General features: G+C 24.3%; 1 protein-coding gene across 2 annotated transcripts; it reads right to left on the bottom strand.

Annotated features, from left to right (window-relative positions):
* Window positions 1–8522: 8522 nt before the first annotated feature.
* Window positions 8523–11297, bottom strand: LOC111287740 (auxin-induced protein PCNT115-like). Of its 2 annotated transcripts, none has more exons than XM_022878422.2 (4): window positions 10829–11297; window positions 10573–10745; window positions 10383–10485; window positions 8523–9063 (listed from the first exon to the last, which is right to left on the bottom strand). In XM_022878422.2, exons 1-4 carry the CDS (start codon window positions 11246–11248, stop codon window positions 8725–8727), a joined length of 1035 nt encoding a protein of 344 aa, XP_022734157.2. In that variant the 5' UTR covers window positions 11249–11297; the 3' UTR covers window positions 8523–8724. The 2 variants fall into 2 exon arrangements, with proteins under 2 accessions (XP_022734157.2, XP_089615136.1); XM_089759010.1 differs by having other exon boundaries at window positions 8878–9136.
* Window positions 11298–17332: the final 6035 nt, after the last annotated feature.

Genomic DNA, 17332 nt, shown 5'->3' with positions numbered 1-17332 from the left:
ATTATAGTACAATTGGATAAACTCAATGAATAAACTAAATGATTTTAGTCCCTTTTAAAATTTTTAAGGACCTTTTTATGACTTTAATAAGTGTTTAAACTTATTAGCTTGTATAATTTGCTTATAAAATTATACTAAAATCTTATTACACTATGGTGGCATTTTTTATTTCTTTTGATTCTTATCACCGCCACTATATGCAAGTATGCATTCTTTTATTAAGGAATATCTCATTCAATTATCAAGATATCATATATATTTAATCAAGTTGTCATTTCATTTATTTTTTCACTATTTGATTTTTTTTAAGTAAGAGGCCTCCAAATTCACCCTTAGTGAAAGATAATTAGCTGATATCTTAATATTTCAATAGAAGTTTCAAAACTTTTATATTTTAACTCAATATAAGAATTTACATCAATAAATAGATTTCAAATATAATAATGCTTCTATAGTCTCTTTTTTTTTTTTTAAGAATGAGGCCTCCAAATTCACCCTTAGTAAAAGATAATTAGCTGATATTTTAATATTTCAATAAAAGTTTCAAAACTTTTATATTTTAACTCAATATAAGAGTTTAAATCAATAAATAGATTTCAAATATAGTCATACTTTTATAGTCTCCTTTTAAGACTTCTATGTCAATTTATAAATATTTATATGAATTTATTTTATCATGGACATTATTAATAATTTTTTATTACTATGAACAAAACTATTTTCATCGCCCAAATGGATCAAATAACATTCTTTTTGCTATTATAAAAGTTTTCAAATTCACAAGATCTTTGAATCACTCATGGCTTCCAAAGTAAATATACTTTGAAATTTTTACTATATAAAACCATAAATGATAAATCATTTGTATAATCTATGAATTAGACCATATACATAACCAAAAAAAAGATTACCACAATGTGATCAAGATTGTGGCATCAATTTTGGCTTATGGCTATTCTAAGCTAACCATAATAATCTACATCATACCTACAAATGATGTAGATTTGGTTATTTAAGTTATCTCATTTATAGTGATGGCTTTTATGAAAACCAACTATCTCAAATGTTATCATGAGTTTTCAATGCATACAATAATTGCCCAATGGCTAATTTTAAGTTCATGATTATTGAAATCTCTAAACTTGATTTCTAAATTTTATGAGAATTTTATTTCTCCACCATTTTTTAACCTATATATTTCTATTATTTACCACTTTTAATTGGTCATAACATTTTTGGATATATAATAAATTCAAACTCTACTCATAGAACTAATCTGCCTATATACAATAAGAGTCCATAGTATATTTAATTTTAATTTCAAATACTTTCAGAATCATTTTATGATCAATATGTTCATATCTAGATCACCATATCAATGCAAGACATGAAAAGTGAATCCAAAAAATCATTTTCATAAAATAATATAAAAAATAATTATAATATGAGTTCTACTCATATTTCATGCAAAAACTCATGATGAATTTACATTGGTTAAATCATTGATTGGCCAACTCCAAGGTTTAAGGCTTTTACAAACTGATATTATTATCTAAGCCCATATGTTAATTTGGTGTATAACCAGCCACATCTTTGCTATTGTTATGAAACTATTGAAAACCTCGATAACAACTTACAAAATGTCATTTTTTTGGGTACAAAAAGCAAAAGTGTCTTCATTATCTTTAACCAATAATGTATTAATTGGATGATGGCATTCTATCTCTATTGTCCATATCTTTCTTATATATATAAAAAAGAAATTTCATCACTTTCAATTCATTTTCGTAATATATGACAAACTGTACCAATGTTTTTCATGCCATCAAAAAATGGAATTAAACACCTGTATGTATTGGTGCCTTTCGAAACATTGAATTTGCATGTTCTTTTCTAATTTATAAACATGCCTAATTAGACATTGATAAGCATCCTTCAAAATACTAGTAATCAACAAATGCTTAAATATTTTTTAATGACATGCCTTTTTCTTTTAATCAATAATCTAATTAGCTCAAATTGTTGGCCAAATTTTAGTTAATGATGCCAACATAAAATTTACAAAGTATAAGGATGCCGTAAATATACATACTTAATGTATTTTATATTACCATCAACCATAATTCTTCATGAAATTATATATTCATTGCATATAATAAACTTACATGAACTTATTATATTATAAATTCAAACAATTTATAAATGCTATCACTAACGGGAATAATATTTCAAAACCTAGGCCTTTATAAACCTCATTGTTATAATAGTATTTTCTTTGTGATTGTTCACAATAATTTATTTTTTCATAAAAACCATGGGATAATTTGCCTGTTCTATATATAACCAAGACATGACTATTAAACAATCAGTCATTCTATTAGAACCTAATTTAATTCGATATTTTATAACAAGTTATAATTCTTTTGGTCGTAGATCAATTTATGTCTTTCTCTTTTATGTTTTCGGGCTATTTCTCATCCTAGTCTTTATAAGTATCGATTTTTCAAATAAATATAATACAATTTATTAAACTAAATTGTGGAGTCAATTTCAGTATATGCATAAATTTATGCAATATAATTAATATTTTGCATATTGTGTTTTGATTTTGCACACGAATAAAATAAATTATTAACATATTTATCTCATACAATCAATCTTTTTACCAACAATTATGCAAAAAATAAAATATATACCTATAATGAAGATTTTTATGAAAATTAACATTTTAGTCCATAGAAACATTAATCCTTGGACACCTTGAGCCTCCTCTAATACTGATATCCAAATCATGCTAATTTTTTTTACTTATATTTTCCTCATATGAAATACAAATTTCTAATAATTGCCTTTAAATTATTAAAAAAATAAATAAGAAAAGATAAATAATATAAAAGAATTTTGGCTTTAAGGTGTGAAGAATACTTTTTCTTAAAGGCAGTTATACTTTTAGGATATAATAAAGCCTCAAACTCTCTAATTAGAAGCAGTGAAAATAGTTATGCTAAAAGATTTATTTATAATGAATAAACATATACAAACCTCTATTTAGATGGTTATGACTTTTTATATAATCATGACCTTTATGACTAATAATTTATTTATATTCAAACAGTTATAACAGTTTTTCATATGATAATTATTTTTGTTCAACCGTAATTATTTAAAATATGAATAAAATTATTACAAAAATTAATTTTATTCATCAATAATTAAATCTTTCTATCTAATGTAAAATACATTATATTCTAAACTACCAACAGGAGTAGTGCTAAGAACAAAAATATTACCTTTATTGAAAGCTGCTGCCAAGGAAGGTAAATGGCCACAAGCAGCTACCTTTCTCCTGAAGTTAGTGCATTTGCAACAATAAGAAATATAACTCCTGTAGAAGAACTAACTAGTATGACAAAGAAAAAACATTATCAGTTTGATTAATGTCATAAAAAAATTACTATAAGATTGCTATTTTTCTTGCAAGTAAGATGGCAGAGAGCAAAATTTACCTGATTGGACCTACAAGCAAAATCATGCAACTTAAAACAGAACAAGGTCAATGATGTTAACTAAAATCATTTGAGCATACATATTTTGTTAATAATAGTTACTGCTAGAAACTACTTTAAACATACCTTTACGAGAACTTTATGATTTTGAAGGAGATTTAAATGCATCAATCCAGGAATTTTAGTTGATTTTAAAAGTCAACAACTTAGTAGTTATTTAAAACCCTAAATAATTGAACAAAACTAAAATCTAAATTAAAATAGTAATCCAATCAAAATCTAAAATTTCTTATTTATCTTCTGTAACAATTTAAAAATCTTTATTTAAGCTTTTTTTCCTTAATCTTCAATGTCTTATTTTTGTTATTTTTTGTGGTTGAATTAGTTAACTAATTTTAATGTATTTTTAAAATGAAAATGTAATTATAAGTAATTAAGTATATATTTTTGTAATTGGATTTAGTACAATTTGAATACAACATTTTAAATAAAGAGAAACATATGCCAATTATTGTGTTAAATTTACTTAGTTAGATAAGTGAATAATTGAGTACATTATGAATAGAAATATATGATAAAACTTGAGTCAATTTGATGAGTTGCTGATTTTAAGTCTAAAATTCAACTTAAAATTATAAAAAGTTAAATTTTGAAATGATTGAAATACTAAATATACAATTAAATAAAGATTTATCAAATGAATTTTGTTGATAAATGCCTTTAAATCACTTTTAAGTTTAGTTAAATTATAATTTATAATAATATTTTTATCTAACAGTGATAATTAATTCGATGAATTTAAATTCTTTTAAACAAAAACTACCTAATATGAAAATCTTAAAAATTTTGATACAGTAGTGAATATTATTCAATTGACATAAAGGAGAAAATAAAAGAGTATACAATTTTTTTTCAAATAAAAGAATTTCATATTAATCCTAAATAATTTGAAACTAATACATTTGTATATTTTTCATTGAACATCATATAACACTAACCTTCTTTATCATATAGAAAAGATACAATTATGTAGAACCAATTAATCTTTTGTCTCATTTTTCTACTTAGGATAATTTTTTATTAATGCCTCCATCAATTGAATGCAACTGTACGTTCTATTAATTGAAAGCTTAATTTTTTTTTTATTGAAAAAGTTTTATCATACATAAATTTTTATTATATAAAAATATTAACATAATAATTTTAAAAAATAAATAAATTCCTAATATTGGTACTTGTCATGTTTTATTAAGAAATTTTCAATTTGAAGAATAAAAAACTTATTATGTAATACCTATACAATTTATAATAATTTTATTTTCAGTATTAGCAATATAAATTTTAATGAATAAATGTAATTTTAGCATAAATATATTCAAAAAATAGTTCTAATGAATTTTGTCACATTTTAAAAGAATTCATAAAAAATAATTAATTTAACTTCATTTGATATTTTTTACTTAAAATTATTCACGTTAAGTCATTCAACTAGATGGATGACAAAAAAAGCAAGCAATTTAATATAATTGAGAAAGATTAAATAATTTTGAAATATAAATTAATTAAATATAAGTATATTAAGATAAAAATTTAAAGAAAATTAAATTAATTATTATTTCAATCAAGGTGCACAATTCTTATGGTAATTTGACGGGACTCAATCTTGAATTGAGAATACACCATCCTGAATTACCTAATTCTATAAGTGAAAAGTCCAATTAAAATGTTCAATGAATCACATAATGCTAATTGTTAGTGAATAAGGTGTAATTGATTTACATTTGAATTGATATTAGTGTTTGTTCATAAGAATAACAATTATAAAATTTTAAAGAAAAAATACCAAAAAGAAATTAATTATAAAGGTCATTTTAAAGTGTAAGAATGATATATTAAAAAATTATTTCAAGGGACTAAAAAAATTTAATTATGTTATCAATGATCAAATGACCAATTCATAAAACATATATATAATAAAATCATTGTCATACATATATAGTTAATATATTAAAACAAAAAATTGAAAGGCAAAAAATAGAAAAAAAAATAAATATGTTTAAATGACTTAATTATGATTATTTTAAATGAATTTATTTATCAACATAAACTGTATATATCATTGTTTTTACAACAACTAAAGAAACAAATTTTCTATTGTTTTATTCCTATGCACATTAAGTTTTTATATCATTCTATTTGTATTTTCATTTGATGTGAAAAATCATTTTATTTATAAAAAAATTTAATAATGAAAATAAAAACATTTAAATTAAAATTTATAAAAAATTATTAATTGTATTTTAATCAATTACTTTTAATATTTTTGGTATTAAAACTTTATTAAGGTTTAGTTAATCACTTTTAGTACTTTTTTAGTCTAAGTATAAAAAAATTCATATAAATTAAAATTTATAAAAAATTTTACTTAAGGTATTTTAGTTAATTATTTTTAATACTTTTAAAATTAAAATTTTAAATAGTTTAATTTCTCATAAACTCTAATTTTAATTTTAGTTGATTTAAATTAAATTTAAATAAATTAATAAAATTTATATATTTAAGAATATAAGAGTAACTAGGTCAATCACTATTAACAATTTTAGAGTTTATACTTCTATATATAGATGATATTGAGAGGGGTTATATAATTAAAGCTTGAGGATGCTAGGCCTACCTTAAATTTTAAAAATTTTTAGTATGTGTATATATTGGTCCTTCAAATTAAAATTAATATTTTATAGCTTTATAATTTAATTTTATGTATTATTATGCTATTATATTACTATTTATCTATTTATTGTACCAATCAATTAATAATTACTTAAAAATCTTTAAAATCAAGAGATTTGTCATAAATTTTAAATTACAATGATATTAACTTAACAAAAATCAAATTAATTTTTTAAGTTTCTCAATAAGATTCTAATTTCCAATAAAATAATAATTATTTGTTTTCTATTTCTTTTTAGCTTATTTCAATTCTCGTTTTTATAGGATTTTAATTTGTTTCTTTTAATTTTACTTTAAATCTCTATCTAAAACTATCCTAAAATCTTTTTTTTTTCAAAAAAAAAAATCCAATTCTAACATTTTTTAAAAAAAGGAAAAAAATCACAACTTTTAATCTTAAAATTTGAACTTCATTTTTTTAAAATTATATTTATTTTTCATGTTTTTATAAAAATATTTTTTAATAATTGATTTATTTATATATATTTTTTTCAATTTTAAATTATAAAGAAATAAATAAAATTTCTATAAGTCATTGAAAAACTATATACTTTGTAATTATACCCTTACTTTAAAATACTATTCTTAAATTTTTTAATGCTATCATAATAATATTTTATTGTACGACTTATATACTTGGTTTTATTAATATATTTTATGTGCTATGTTGACCTCCTCAAAAATAAATGTCAAAATTCGTTACATGGTTATTGGAACAAGATTTTGTGTTTTTTTTTTTTTTTTTTTCATTTGTCGAGGGAATCGTGCATTGCACCAAAAAATCAAAGATCTATCATAAGAAAAATCATAAATCAAAGATAAAAGTAACTCATAAGCCATGAAAGTTTCTTGTCTCCAAAGGTGTGCATGTTTTTTTATTTTCTTCTTTTTTCTAAGAGTTTTAAATTTGTTGCTAATAATTTTGAGAGCCAACTAATAAACAACTCTTGCCCGTGGCCCAAATCCACGTTATCTTATTTTTACTAAGTATTAATATTTTAGTAGAAATTTCTTTTAATCTAATTTTATTTAAGTTTTTTTAATTTAATTAAGATATTTTATTTACTCACTAATTGCAATAATTTCCATAAATAATTGCACAAAGAAAAAAAAATTATAAACAAAGTTCCCTTGTAAGTAGTTAAGTATCATCTATGTCGCTTTCGCAAATATTCAATTAATAAATCATCAAATTGATTAATTTATATTTTGAAAATCAAAACCAATTTCAAGCCCCAAGTCTCTTAATCACCAAAAGAACAAATTCAGAAAATTGAGTGCAGATTTAGGAGGAATCAAAACTCTTTAACCTGCTTGGATATATCAAACATCTATTTTCCCACCTACAAATTTTGTTCAACTTATATCCTTTAATATCACTTTACACAGTCCTTCCACAACCACTTCCAACCCCAATGAATCCACATATCTGTTTATATTTCTTTGGAGGGGTTAAGGCTGTGGATGATGTCAAGGCCAATCCATTGCCAAGCTATAGAGACAAAGGTTTCAGGGGAAATAAAAATCAACATTACCATGCAACTTACTCAAATAGCTCATCTCATAACCTTTTGCTTCATTACCGTGGAATACACAATCTCAACATGATAAATATGGATAGCTAGCCACTATAAAGATTCTGTTTGTTTCATGATAAATGATTTCTGAAAAATAATTTTTATATTTTTAAGTATTTGTTTGATAAAAAATTAATTGATTAACAGAAAATAATTTATTGATTAACAAAAAATAAGATTATTTTCTAAAAAATTATCTTACAGATTTAAAAAAGGATGACATTTTCTTAAAAAAAAAAAAACTATCTATAAGTAAAATTATTTATCAATGCTTTTTAGCATAATATTACTTATAAATAATATTATATTAATAAATAAATGATATTATATTAACAAATAATATATTATATTAATAAGTAAATAATATGATATTAATAAATAGTATTATAATATTATAATAAATAATATACTAATAACATAATATATTAATAAATAATATTATAATCTATTAACAAATAATATTATATTAATTAGTTAATATTATAATAATATATTAATAAATAATATTAAGAATAATAAATAGTTTTATTTTAAATATTATTTATATTAACATAATATTTGAATATTAAATGTTATTATTAAATTATAATTATTTTTGAATAGTAAGAATTTTAATAATAAATAATTTCAATATATTTGAATAGTAAGTAATTTTTAATATTTTAATAATTATATTAATATTATTTTTAAAAAATTTCATAAAACAACCGAACAGCAAAAAATATTTTAATTAACTAAACCAATAAAAATCCTCTTTCAATTAAGAAAAAGTAAACATTTTTTAGAAATAATTTTCGGCCACACAAATGGAGCCGAAGTTTGCAGTCTATCACCCGAAGACCCTTAGATGCTTCTGATACAGCACTTATTCTCTGAAAACAAAGTAGAGACAATGTGGTGGCTTGCCCTCATCATTCAGGTTTCCATGAAGACAAGGGAGGAGTTTCAGATTCATGGTAGGTAGCAAAAGTTCCACCGTATCTGTCTCCCTTCACGGCACCTGTTGAAGCAATGGATTCTAGCTCAGTCATCTCTTCAGGTGCTAATTTTACGGACAAAGCTCGGATGTTCTGGTTGAAGTTTTCAATTTTGGTGGTTCCAGGAATGGGACAGACATCATTCCCTTGGTGATGGACCCATGCCAATGCAAGCTGTGATGGGTTACACCCCTTCTTTGCTGCTATCTCTTTAACTCGCTCATAGAGGCGTTTGTTGTGCTCGAGATTTTCTGGTTGGAACCTTGGTAGATGCTGTGACAATTGAAAACCCATTCACATGATTGTCATGAAAAAATAAAGATAATCTGCAGCAGACCATTGCTTTCTGCAAATAATACAGATATAGGATTCAAGACATTTCAATAAGTGTTTGACAATTCAAGCCATCAGTAGTTGTCAAAACGGACCTCATTTAATTGCCCAAATACAGAAAAGATCTTTTATCCTCAAATTTGATTTGAACAGAAGGCTAAACGCCTATTTCAAAAAAATTTCAATGGGGTAGTAATTTTGAAACAAACAATTAGCCATGCAGTTCCTTAAAAGTATATTCATATACTGCAGAGCTCAGTCATTAACTTCAATTGTTAAAATTAGGACTAATGGAACTTGGAACTTAGCTAAGTGGCTTCATGCAACCGCCCTTAAAAAGGTGCCATCAACAGAATTGGGATTCAAATCCCAGCATCTACAACCTCTTTCCCTATCCCCAGGTTGTGGCCTCCTTTGCAACAAAAAAAATTAGGATTAATGCTCATCACCTAATTTATACATCACTTGGTGGATTTGATACAGAATTCTCAAATACAAGTAACAGAAATTTCATCTGTGACTCAGATCTCAACTGAAGTAAACAAATCACCTCTACAAACTTCCCTGAAGTTTTTCATTAAAAGATGCATTAGATGATTGTAAACTGCTGCCACGTAAGAATTAATGGATATTAATCAAGAGACACTCGCATTCTTGCAAAACTCAAGGGAAGGGGCCATATTGGGGACATAGAGGTACAGTAAGCCCTCTGTTATTAAAGGGAATTTGAAGCTTAACATGCCTACATATTATTTCACTTGAAAGTTGCCTGATGCGTATGATTTCACTATATAATGGTAGTGGATGTGACAGAAAAGGGAAAAAGGTTATGAACATACTGACATCTAATTAAACCCAATTCACATGAGAGTCCCACTAAATTGGAAAGAAAAAGATTGCTAGATTGAGGCACTTAGAGACTAAAATTGGGTGGTTTTCCTTACAGAGTATGTCAAAAAAGACGAAAATGTTGCAGAACAACTTAAGCATAAAAATTATTAGGCTCTCAGATGTAAAAACTCTTGTCTTGTCAACAACCTCCTAAGCTTTCATAGGATAGAATTGAAAATCTAGAATACCGTAATTTTTTTTTTTTTTTGAAAAATTGAGATCGGCACATAGCTACTGGAACTAAGAGTCTAGCACTCTAACGATAAGCCACACAGCTGTTGGCTAATACCATAAAATTTAATATGCCTAAAAGTACAGATAATCATTTCTTATGATCAAATATCCAATTGTGAAAAGTAGCTACGTACCTTTCTGTAGTCATCATTGGACAAAGTTTCCACTATTTTTGGCCCTGATGAAAGGAATCCTCTCCCCAGAGGGCTGTAAGCAACAATTCCAATCCCAAGTTCCCTAAGAAATTAAAAGGAATCACATCAAATAAGAATTCCAAGTCAAAAATTAAAACAAAAAATTTTGTTGGTCTTATGAACAAATAACCTGCAAGTAGGAATGATTTCTGCCTCAACATCTCTGGACCACAAGGACCACTCCAATTGTACAGCAGTTATTGGATGAACAGCATGTGCCCTCCTAATTGTCGAAGCAGAAGCCTCAGATAAACCTATGTACTTCACTTTACCTTCTTCAACTAGTTTCTTAAGTTCTCCCATCTGGGTAAAAAAAAAAAAACAAGCAACAATCAATAAAAGGATAAGAAGAAAAAAGGGGACAAAAGTTAAAACTAAAAACAAACCGTGACTTCAATGGGAACCCTGGTATCAATCCGATGCTGGTAATAAAGATCAATACAATCAACACCAAGACGCTTCAAGCTACCTTCACAGGCAGCCCTGACATAACCAGGGTCACCACAGATTTCCATCTTGCCATCAGTAAGGTTTATACCAAACTTTGTAGCCAATTCAACCCTGTCTCTGACACCATCTCTCAAGGCCTTACCAAGGAGGATTTCATTGGTATGGGGACCATAAACGTCAGAGGTATCAAGAAAGGTAACCCCAGAGTTGATAGCATGATGGATTAGAGCAATCATGTCAGGTTCAGGCTTTGGAGGACCATAGGCAGCTGACATCCCCATGCATCCAAGGCCTTGAGCTGACACTTCCAGCCCTTGAGAACCCAACCTGATCCTCCCAACTGTTGGAGTTGCCATGTTTCACTAATGATTGAATGTGAAGAGATAAGCTATCTGCATTTGTGGTGTTGAGGATGGAGGTTTCAGTACTGTTAAGTAGTGGGAGGGAAAGGTAAGGGAAGACATAAATGGAAACCCATGACGTAAGGGCATATGTATACCAGATTAATGAATTACTAGAATGATCCGGTTTCGCTCGGGTTACATTTTTTTTTTTTATGAAATATAAATTGTATAGGTTTTTTATTTAATAATAAAAAATAAAAAGATAGTAATTTTTTATTTTTTATTTTAAATATAATCTTTTAATAAAAATAAAAATACAAATGTTTGAATTGTGTAACTCAATCATAATTGAACAGTTCGACTTTTATTTTAAATAAGAAATATTATTTTAAAAGATTATATAAATTAAATTAAAACCTACTAATATATATGAGACAATCCAACTTACAGATATAATATTTACCTATTACCAATATTAATCAATTATCAAATTCAAACCCATTTATCTATGGAATCAAAGCCTATTAATATTATCACCGGTTCAACTTAATTTTTTAAGGGAAAAAAACCAATAATTTTAATATAGTTGAAAGGGCATTATAGTAATTTTGTCCATTGATGGTAGGAGGGCATTTATGTAATTATATGAAGCAATTGAAAGGGTAATTTGTAATTATGGTTAGAAGGTATGACAGTAATTTTTGTTAATTATAATATGAGAGATATTTTTGTAATTATGGTAAGAGGGCATTTTCATAATTATGGTTAGAAGGTGTTATAGTGATTTTGATAAATTATATTATGAACAATATTTTCCTAATTATGATTAGAGGGCATTTTTGTAATTATGGTTGTATGGGGTATTATAGTAACTTTAACAATTATGATAAGAGGGTAATTTAATAATTATGTTAAGTAATGCATTATAGTAATTTTAGTTAATCATTGAAAGAGAAACATTACAGTCAATTTAGATGCATATAATTCAATTGCCAAGTAATTAAAATGGCATCATGTTCATTTGTAATGGGCATGTAATTCAATTATCTAGCAATTAAAAGGGCATTATGATAGTTTGTAATGGGATTAATTTCATATTATTGTATTTATGTTAAAATTTAATGTGTACTTATGAAACAATCAAAAGGGTATTTTCATGATTATGCTCAAAAGGTATTATACTAATTTTAGCCAATATAATATGAGATATATTTTCGTAATTATGGTTGGAAAGGCATTATATGAAGCAATAAAAGGGTCATTTTTTGTAATTATGATTAGAGGGTATAATAATAATTTTAGCAAATCATAATATGAGAGGTATTTTTTTAATTACAGCAAGAGAGGATTTTCATAATTATGGTAAATGGGTATCATAATAATTTTTCTAAATCATAATATGATGGGCTTTTTTGTAATTATGGTTGGAGGGCATTATAATAATTTTGGTCAATTATGGTAAAATGGATATTTTAAAAATTTTGTAAAGAAGGCCATTATTGTAATTTGAGCAAATCATAGAAAGAGGGCATTACAGATTACAGTTAATTTGGATGCATATAATTAGCTTGTTAAGTATTTAAAAGAGCATTATGATCAATTTTATTGGGATTAATTTCATATTATTATATGGATATTCAAATTTAATGCGTAATTACGAAGCAAGCAAAATGATATTTTCATAATTATGCTTATAAGGGTGTTTGTTCACAGAATCTTGATTCTGAAAGAAAAAGTGATCTTTTGGTAAGTATGAATTCTTGGTAGTAAGTGATTCTTTATGTCACGGGAATATTGATTCTTATATTTGGTTGGGAGAAAAGTTAGATTATGTAATAAATGCTTTCTACTATAATGACCTTCATTACATATGAATAACATGTTACCATTGGTTTAACTACCTATTATGTTATTAAAATTAAACCTGTGACAACTATTAAAAAACCAAAATAAAAAATATTTTTATTTTTATAATGTTAAAAATAAGATAGTTTATGATGAAAAATATATATAATTAAAAAATTTTATTATAGAAAGACTATTTTTTTTTTTAAAGTGAAAACATGACCTTTAATTGAACAAAAAAATTTATTGTACAAAGATTATGTTTTTTAAAGTGAAAACATGGTCTTTAATTAATTATGGCAAGATGGGTATTTTAGTAATTATGTTAAAAAAGGCATTATAGTAACTTTAGTTAATCATTGGGAAATGCCTATTACAGTCAATTTGAATATATGTAAATCAATTATCAAGTAATTAAAAAAGTATTATGATTATTTGTAATGGGCATGCAATTCAATTTTCAAATAATTAAAAAGGCATTATGATAATTTGTAATAGGATTAATTTCATACTATTGTATGTATGTTAAAATTTAATACGTAATTACAAAGCAATCAAAGGGTATTTTCATAAGCATGCTTAAAAAGTATTATAGTAATCTTAGCCAATCATAATATGAGAGATATTTTTATAATCATGGTGGGATAGGCATTATATGAAGCAATAAAAAGAGCTATTTTTTGTAATTATGGTTAGATGATATTATAGTAACTTTAACAAATCATAATATGGAAGATATTTTTGTAATTATGATATAAGGAGATTTTTGTAATTACAGCTAAAAGGTATCATAGTAATTTTGGTAAATCATAATATAAAGGGTATTATTATAATTATGGTTAGAAGGTATTATAAAAATTTTTGCAAATGACGGTAAAAGGGCATTTCCATTATTATGGTTATAGATGTATTATAGTAATTTTAGTCAATTATTGTAAACAGAGTATTTTAGTAATTTTGTAAAGAGGAAAATATTATAGTAATTTGAGCTTATGATAGAAAGAGGGCATTACAATCAATTTAGATACATGTAGTTAGCTTATCAAGTACCTAAAATGATATTATGATAATTTCTAAGGGAAATGATTTCATATTATTTCATGAATGTTCCAATTTAATACATAACTGTGAAGCAAGCAAAATGGTATTTTCATAATTATGCTTAATGGTATTATAATAATTTTAGTCAATTATAATATGAGAGGTATCTTCATAATTATGGTTGGAAGGCATTATAATAATTATGGCAAATGATGGTATGAAGGTATTTTCATAATTATGATTATAGGGACATTATAGTAACTTCAGTCAATTATGATAAAGAAGTATTTTAGTAATTATTTAAGGGGACATTATAGTAATTTTAGTTAATCATTGAAAGAAAAACATTACAATCAATTTGGATGCATGTAAATCAATTGTCATGTAATTAAAAAAGCATTATGATAATTTCTAAAGAGATTAATTTCATATTATTGTATACATGTTAAAATTTAATGCACAATCATGAAGCAATCAAAAGGGTATTTTTATAATTATGCTTAGAATGTATTATAATAATTTTGGTTAATCATAATATGAGGGGTATTTTTGTAATTATGGTTGAAGAGCCATTTTATAAAGTAATCAAAAGGGTTTTTTGGATAATTATGATTAAAAGGTATTATAGTAATTTTATCTAATTATAATATAAGTGGTATTTTCGTAATTATGATAAGATGATTTTTTCATAATTATGATTAGAGGATATTATAATATTTTTATCGAATGATAATATGATAGGTATTTTTGTAATTATGGTAAGAGGGAGTAGCATAATAATTTTAGCAAATGATAGTAAAGGGTATTTGTGTAATTATGATTGGATCATTATAATAACTTTGGTCAATTATGGTAAGATGAGTATTTTAGTAATTATGTGAATATGAGTATTATAGTAATTTTGATTAATCATAAAAATAAAAGTATTACAGTCAATTTGGATGTATGTAATTCAATCTTTAAGTAATTAAAAGGGCATTATGATTATTTTTAAAGACATTAATTTATATTATTGTATGGATGTTAAAATTTAATACGTAATTATTAAGTAATATTTTTGTAATTATGATTAGAGGCCATCATAGTAATATTTACGAATTATAATCTGAGAGGTATTTTTATAATTAGGTAGGGATTGATTATATAAAGCAATTAAAATGATTTTTCTTTTGTAATTATAGTTAGAAGGTATTATAGTAATTTTAGTCAAATATAATATAAGAGATATTTTCATAATTATGATAAAATGAAAATTATAATAATTTTGGTCAATTCTAGTAAGGGGTAAAAAGGAAAAAAAAAACTTATGACATTCAATTAGTATTAAGTAGCCTTTACAAAAAAATTAAACTTAAAATATTTTTATAAAATTTTAAATTCGAGAAATGTAAAAAAAAGTAAAAAAGGAAAAACAAAAAAAATTTATATAAGTGAGTTTTAAATATAAAAAAACTTAAAAAATATTTTAATAACAATAATCCTATAATTTTTAAAAGTATTTATTAAATAATTTTAAAGAAAAATAAGGAAAAAAAATAAAACCAAAAAACTAACACGCGGTAGCAAAAGAAAACGAACTGTAAACTGCACATCATTATAATGTATTGTAATGGAATCAAAATATCTTCGATACTTTTTTTTCAATAAAAAAAAACAAAAAATTGAAAAGGATAAAAAAAAAAAAAGCAAAAAATTCTACATAAATGAATCCCACAGAATAAAAATCAATCTTTACAAATACATATACTTTATTATTTTAAAAAATTATTATTTTTTTAAAGGAAAAAATAAAAATATAAAATATAAAAAAATCCAACCAGAGTGTGACATGTGGTAATGGCTTAAATGGGTTGTGAATAAAGTGAAAAGCGGAAAAGGAGAAAACTAGGAAAAAAGTAAAAAATAAAAAAAAATCATCAAATGACATGTGGCACTATAAGAGAAAAGTCATGTTCAAATGTACATTAATAAAATTAATGTTATAGATATATATTTTTTATTATTTAAAAAATTTTGTTATTTAAAAAGGGCCAGAAAGGAATTAAAAAAAAGACCCAATTAAAATGCGACATGTGGGATAGCCTTAAATGGGTATACTATTCCGTGAAATGCTAAAATAAAATAAAAAAAGGAAAAGGGCAAAACTGGGGATTAAAGCAAAAAAATAAAAAAAGAACCAATCATCAAATGAAACGTGGCACCGTAAAGAAAAAGTTCTGTTCATTGGCACATTGGTAAAATTATTCTTATATATATATATTATTATAAATATTCAAAAAAATTATAAATAAAGTCAAATAAGACCTTACACCTTAGCATTTAAAGTTTTTTGAAAAATTTTTTGCTACATAAGTATATTTTGTAAAAAGTTTTTACATAAGATGTCAACAACTCAACATCACCATTTTTTTCTTTTCCTAAAAATTAAAGATTATGGTAGAATAAATATGTATTTATCAAAAGAACACCAAATATCAACATAAAGGACAATAACATTGTATTAAAATTGAATTTAAAATTTAATCCAATTAATTTATATATTTATTTTAAAAAGTAAAATTTAACAAATCTTAAATTATTAGTAAAAAATTTAAAATTCAAATTCTAGTATTTATAAATTTTTTCCATCTTCGCACTGTGATATTTTTTATAAAAAAAAAATTACATTTAATCTAACTTTTAATTGGTTCACTATGATTTGTAGGTACCATTAAGGAAAAATCAAATTGAAAAACATTAATAATTAATTATGATTAATAGAAATTATAATTTCTTATCACACGAATCATTTATGTTAAATGAAAAAAATCATAATTATTTTTGTAACTATAAAATAATGATTGGTGTTAAATCAATTTTATAATAAAATATTCAATGGCAACAAATACCACTAAAAAGACATTAAGATTGCATCTAATATTGGATTTTTCTTAGGGCAAAACCTCACATTAGTTTAATCAAGCTTCCTTGAAATTTTCTTTCAAAATTGAAATATAAAAAATGAACATAATTAATTATTTTGTAAACACAACTAGATGAGCTAACCATTGAAATCTTATTGTTTTATATCTTTATTGGGTGTGATGATAAGCATATTTAGTATTAGTTTTTTCAAAAGATTTAGTATTAATTCTTGTTTATAAAAAAGGTTGTAATCTGAAAATAAAGAAACAAATTACAAATGCTAGAATTTAAATCTTAGACATAATC

This window comes from Durio zibethinus, chromosome 4 (genome assembly GCF_047325235.1).
Source record: "Durio zibethinus cultivar Kanyao isolate XHJ-2024 chromosome 4, ASM4732523v1, whole genome shotgun sequence".
Lineage (NCBI taxonomy): Eukaryota > Viridiplantae > Streptophyta > Magnoliopsida > Malvales > Malvaceae > Durio > Durio zibethinus.
This window is presented reverse-complemented; position numbering and strand designations above follow the sequence as displayed.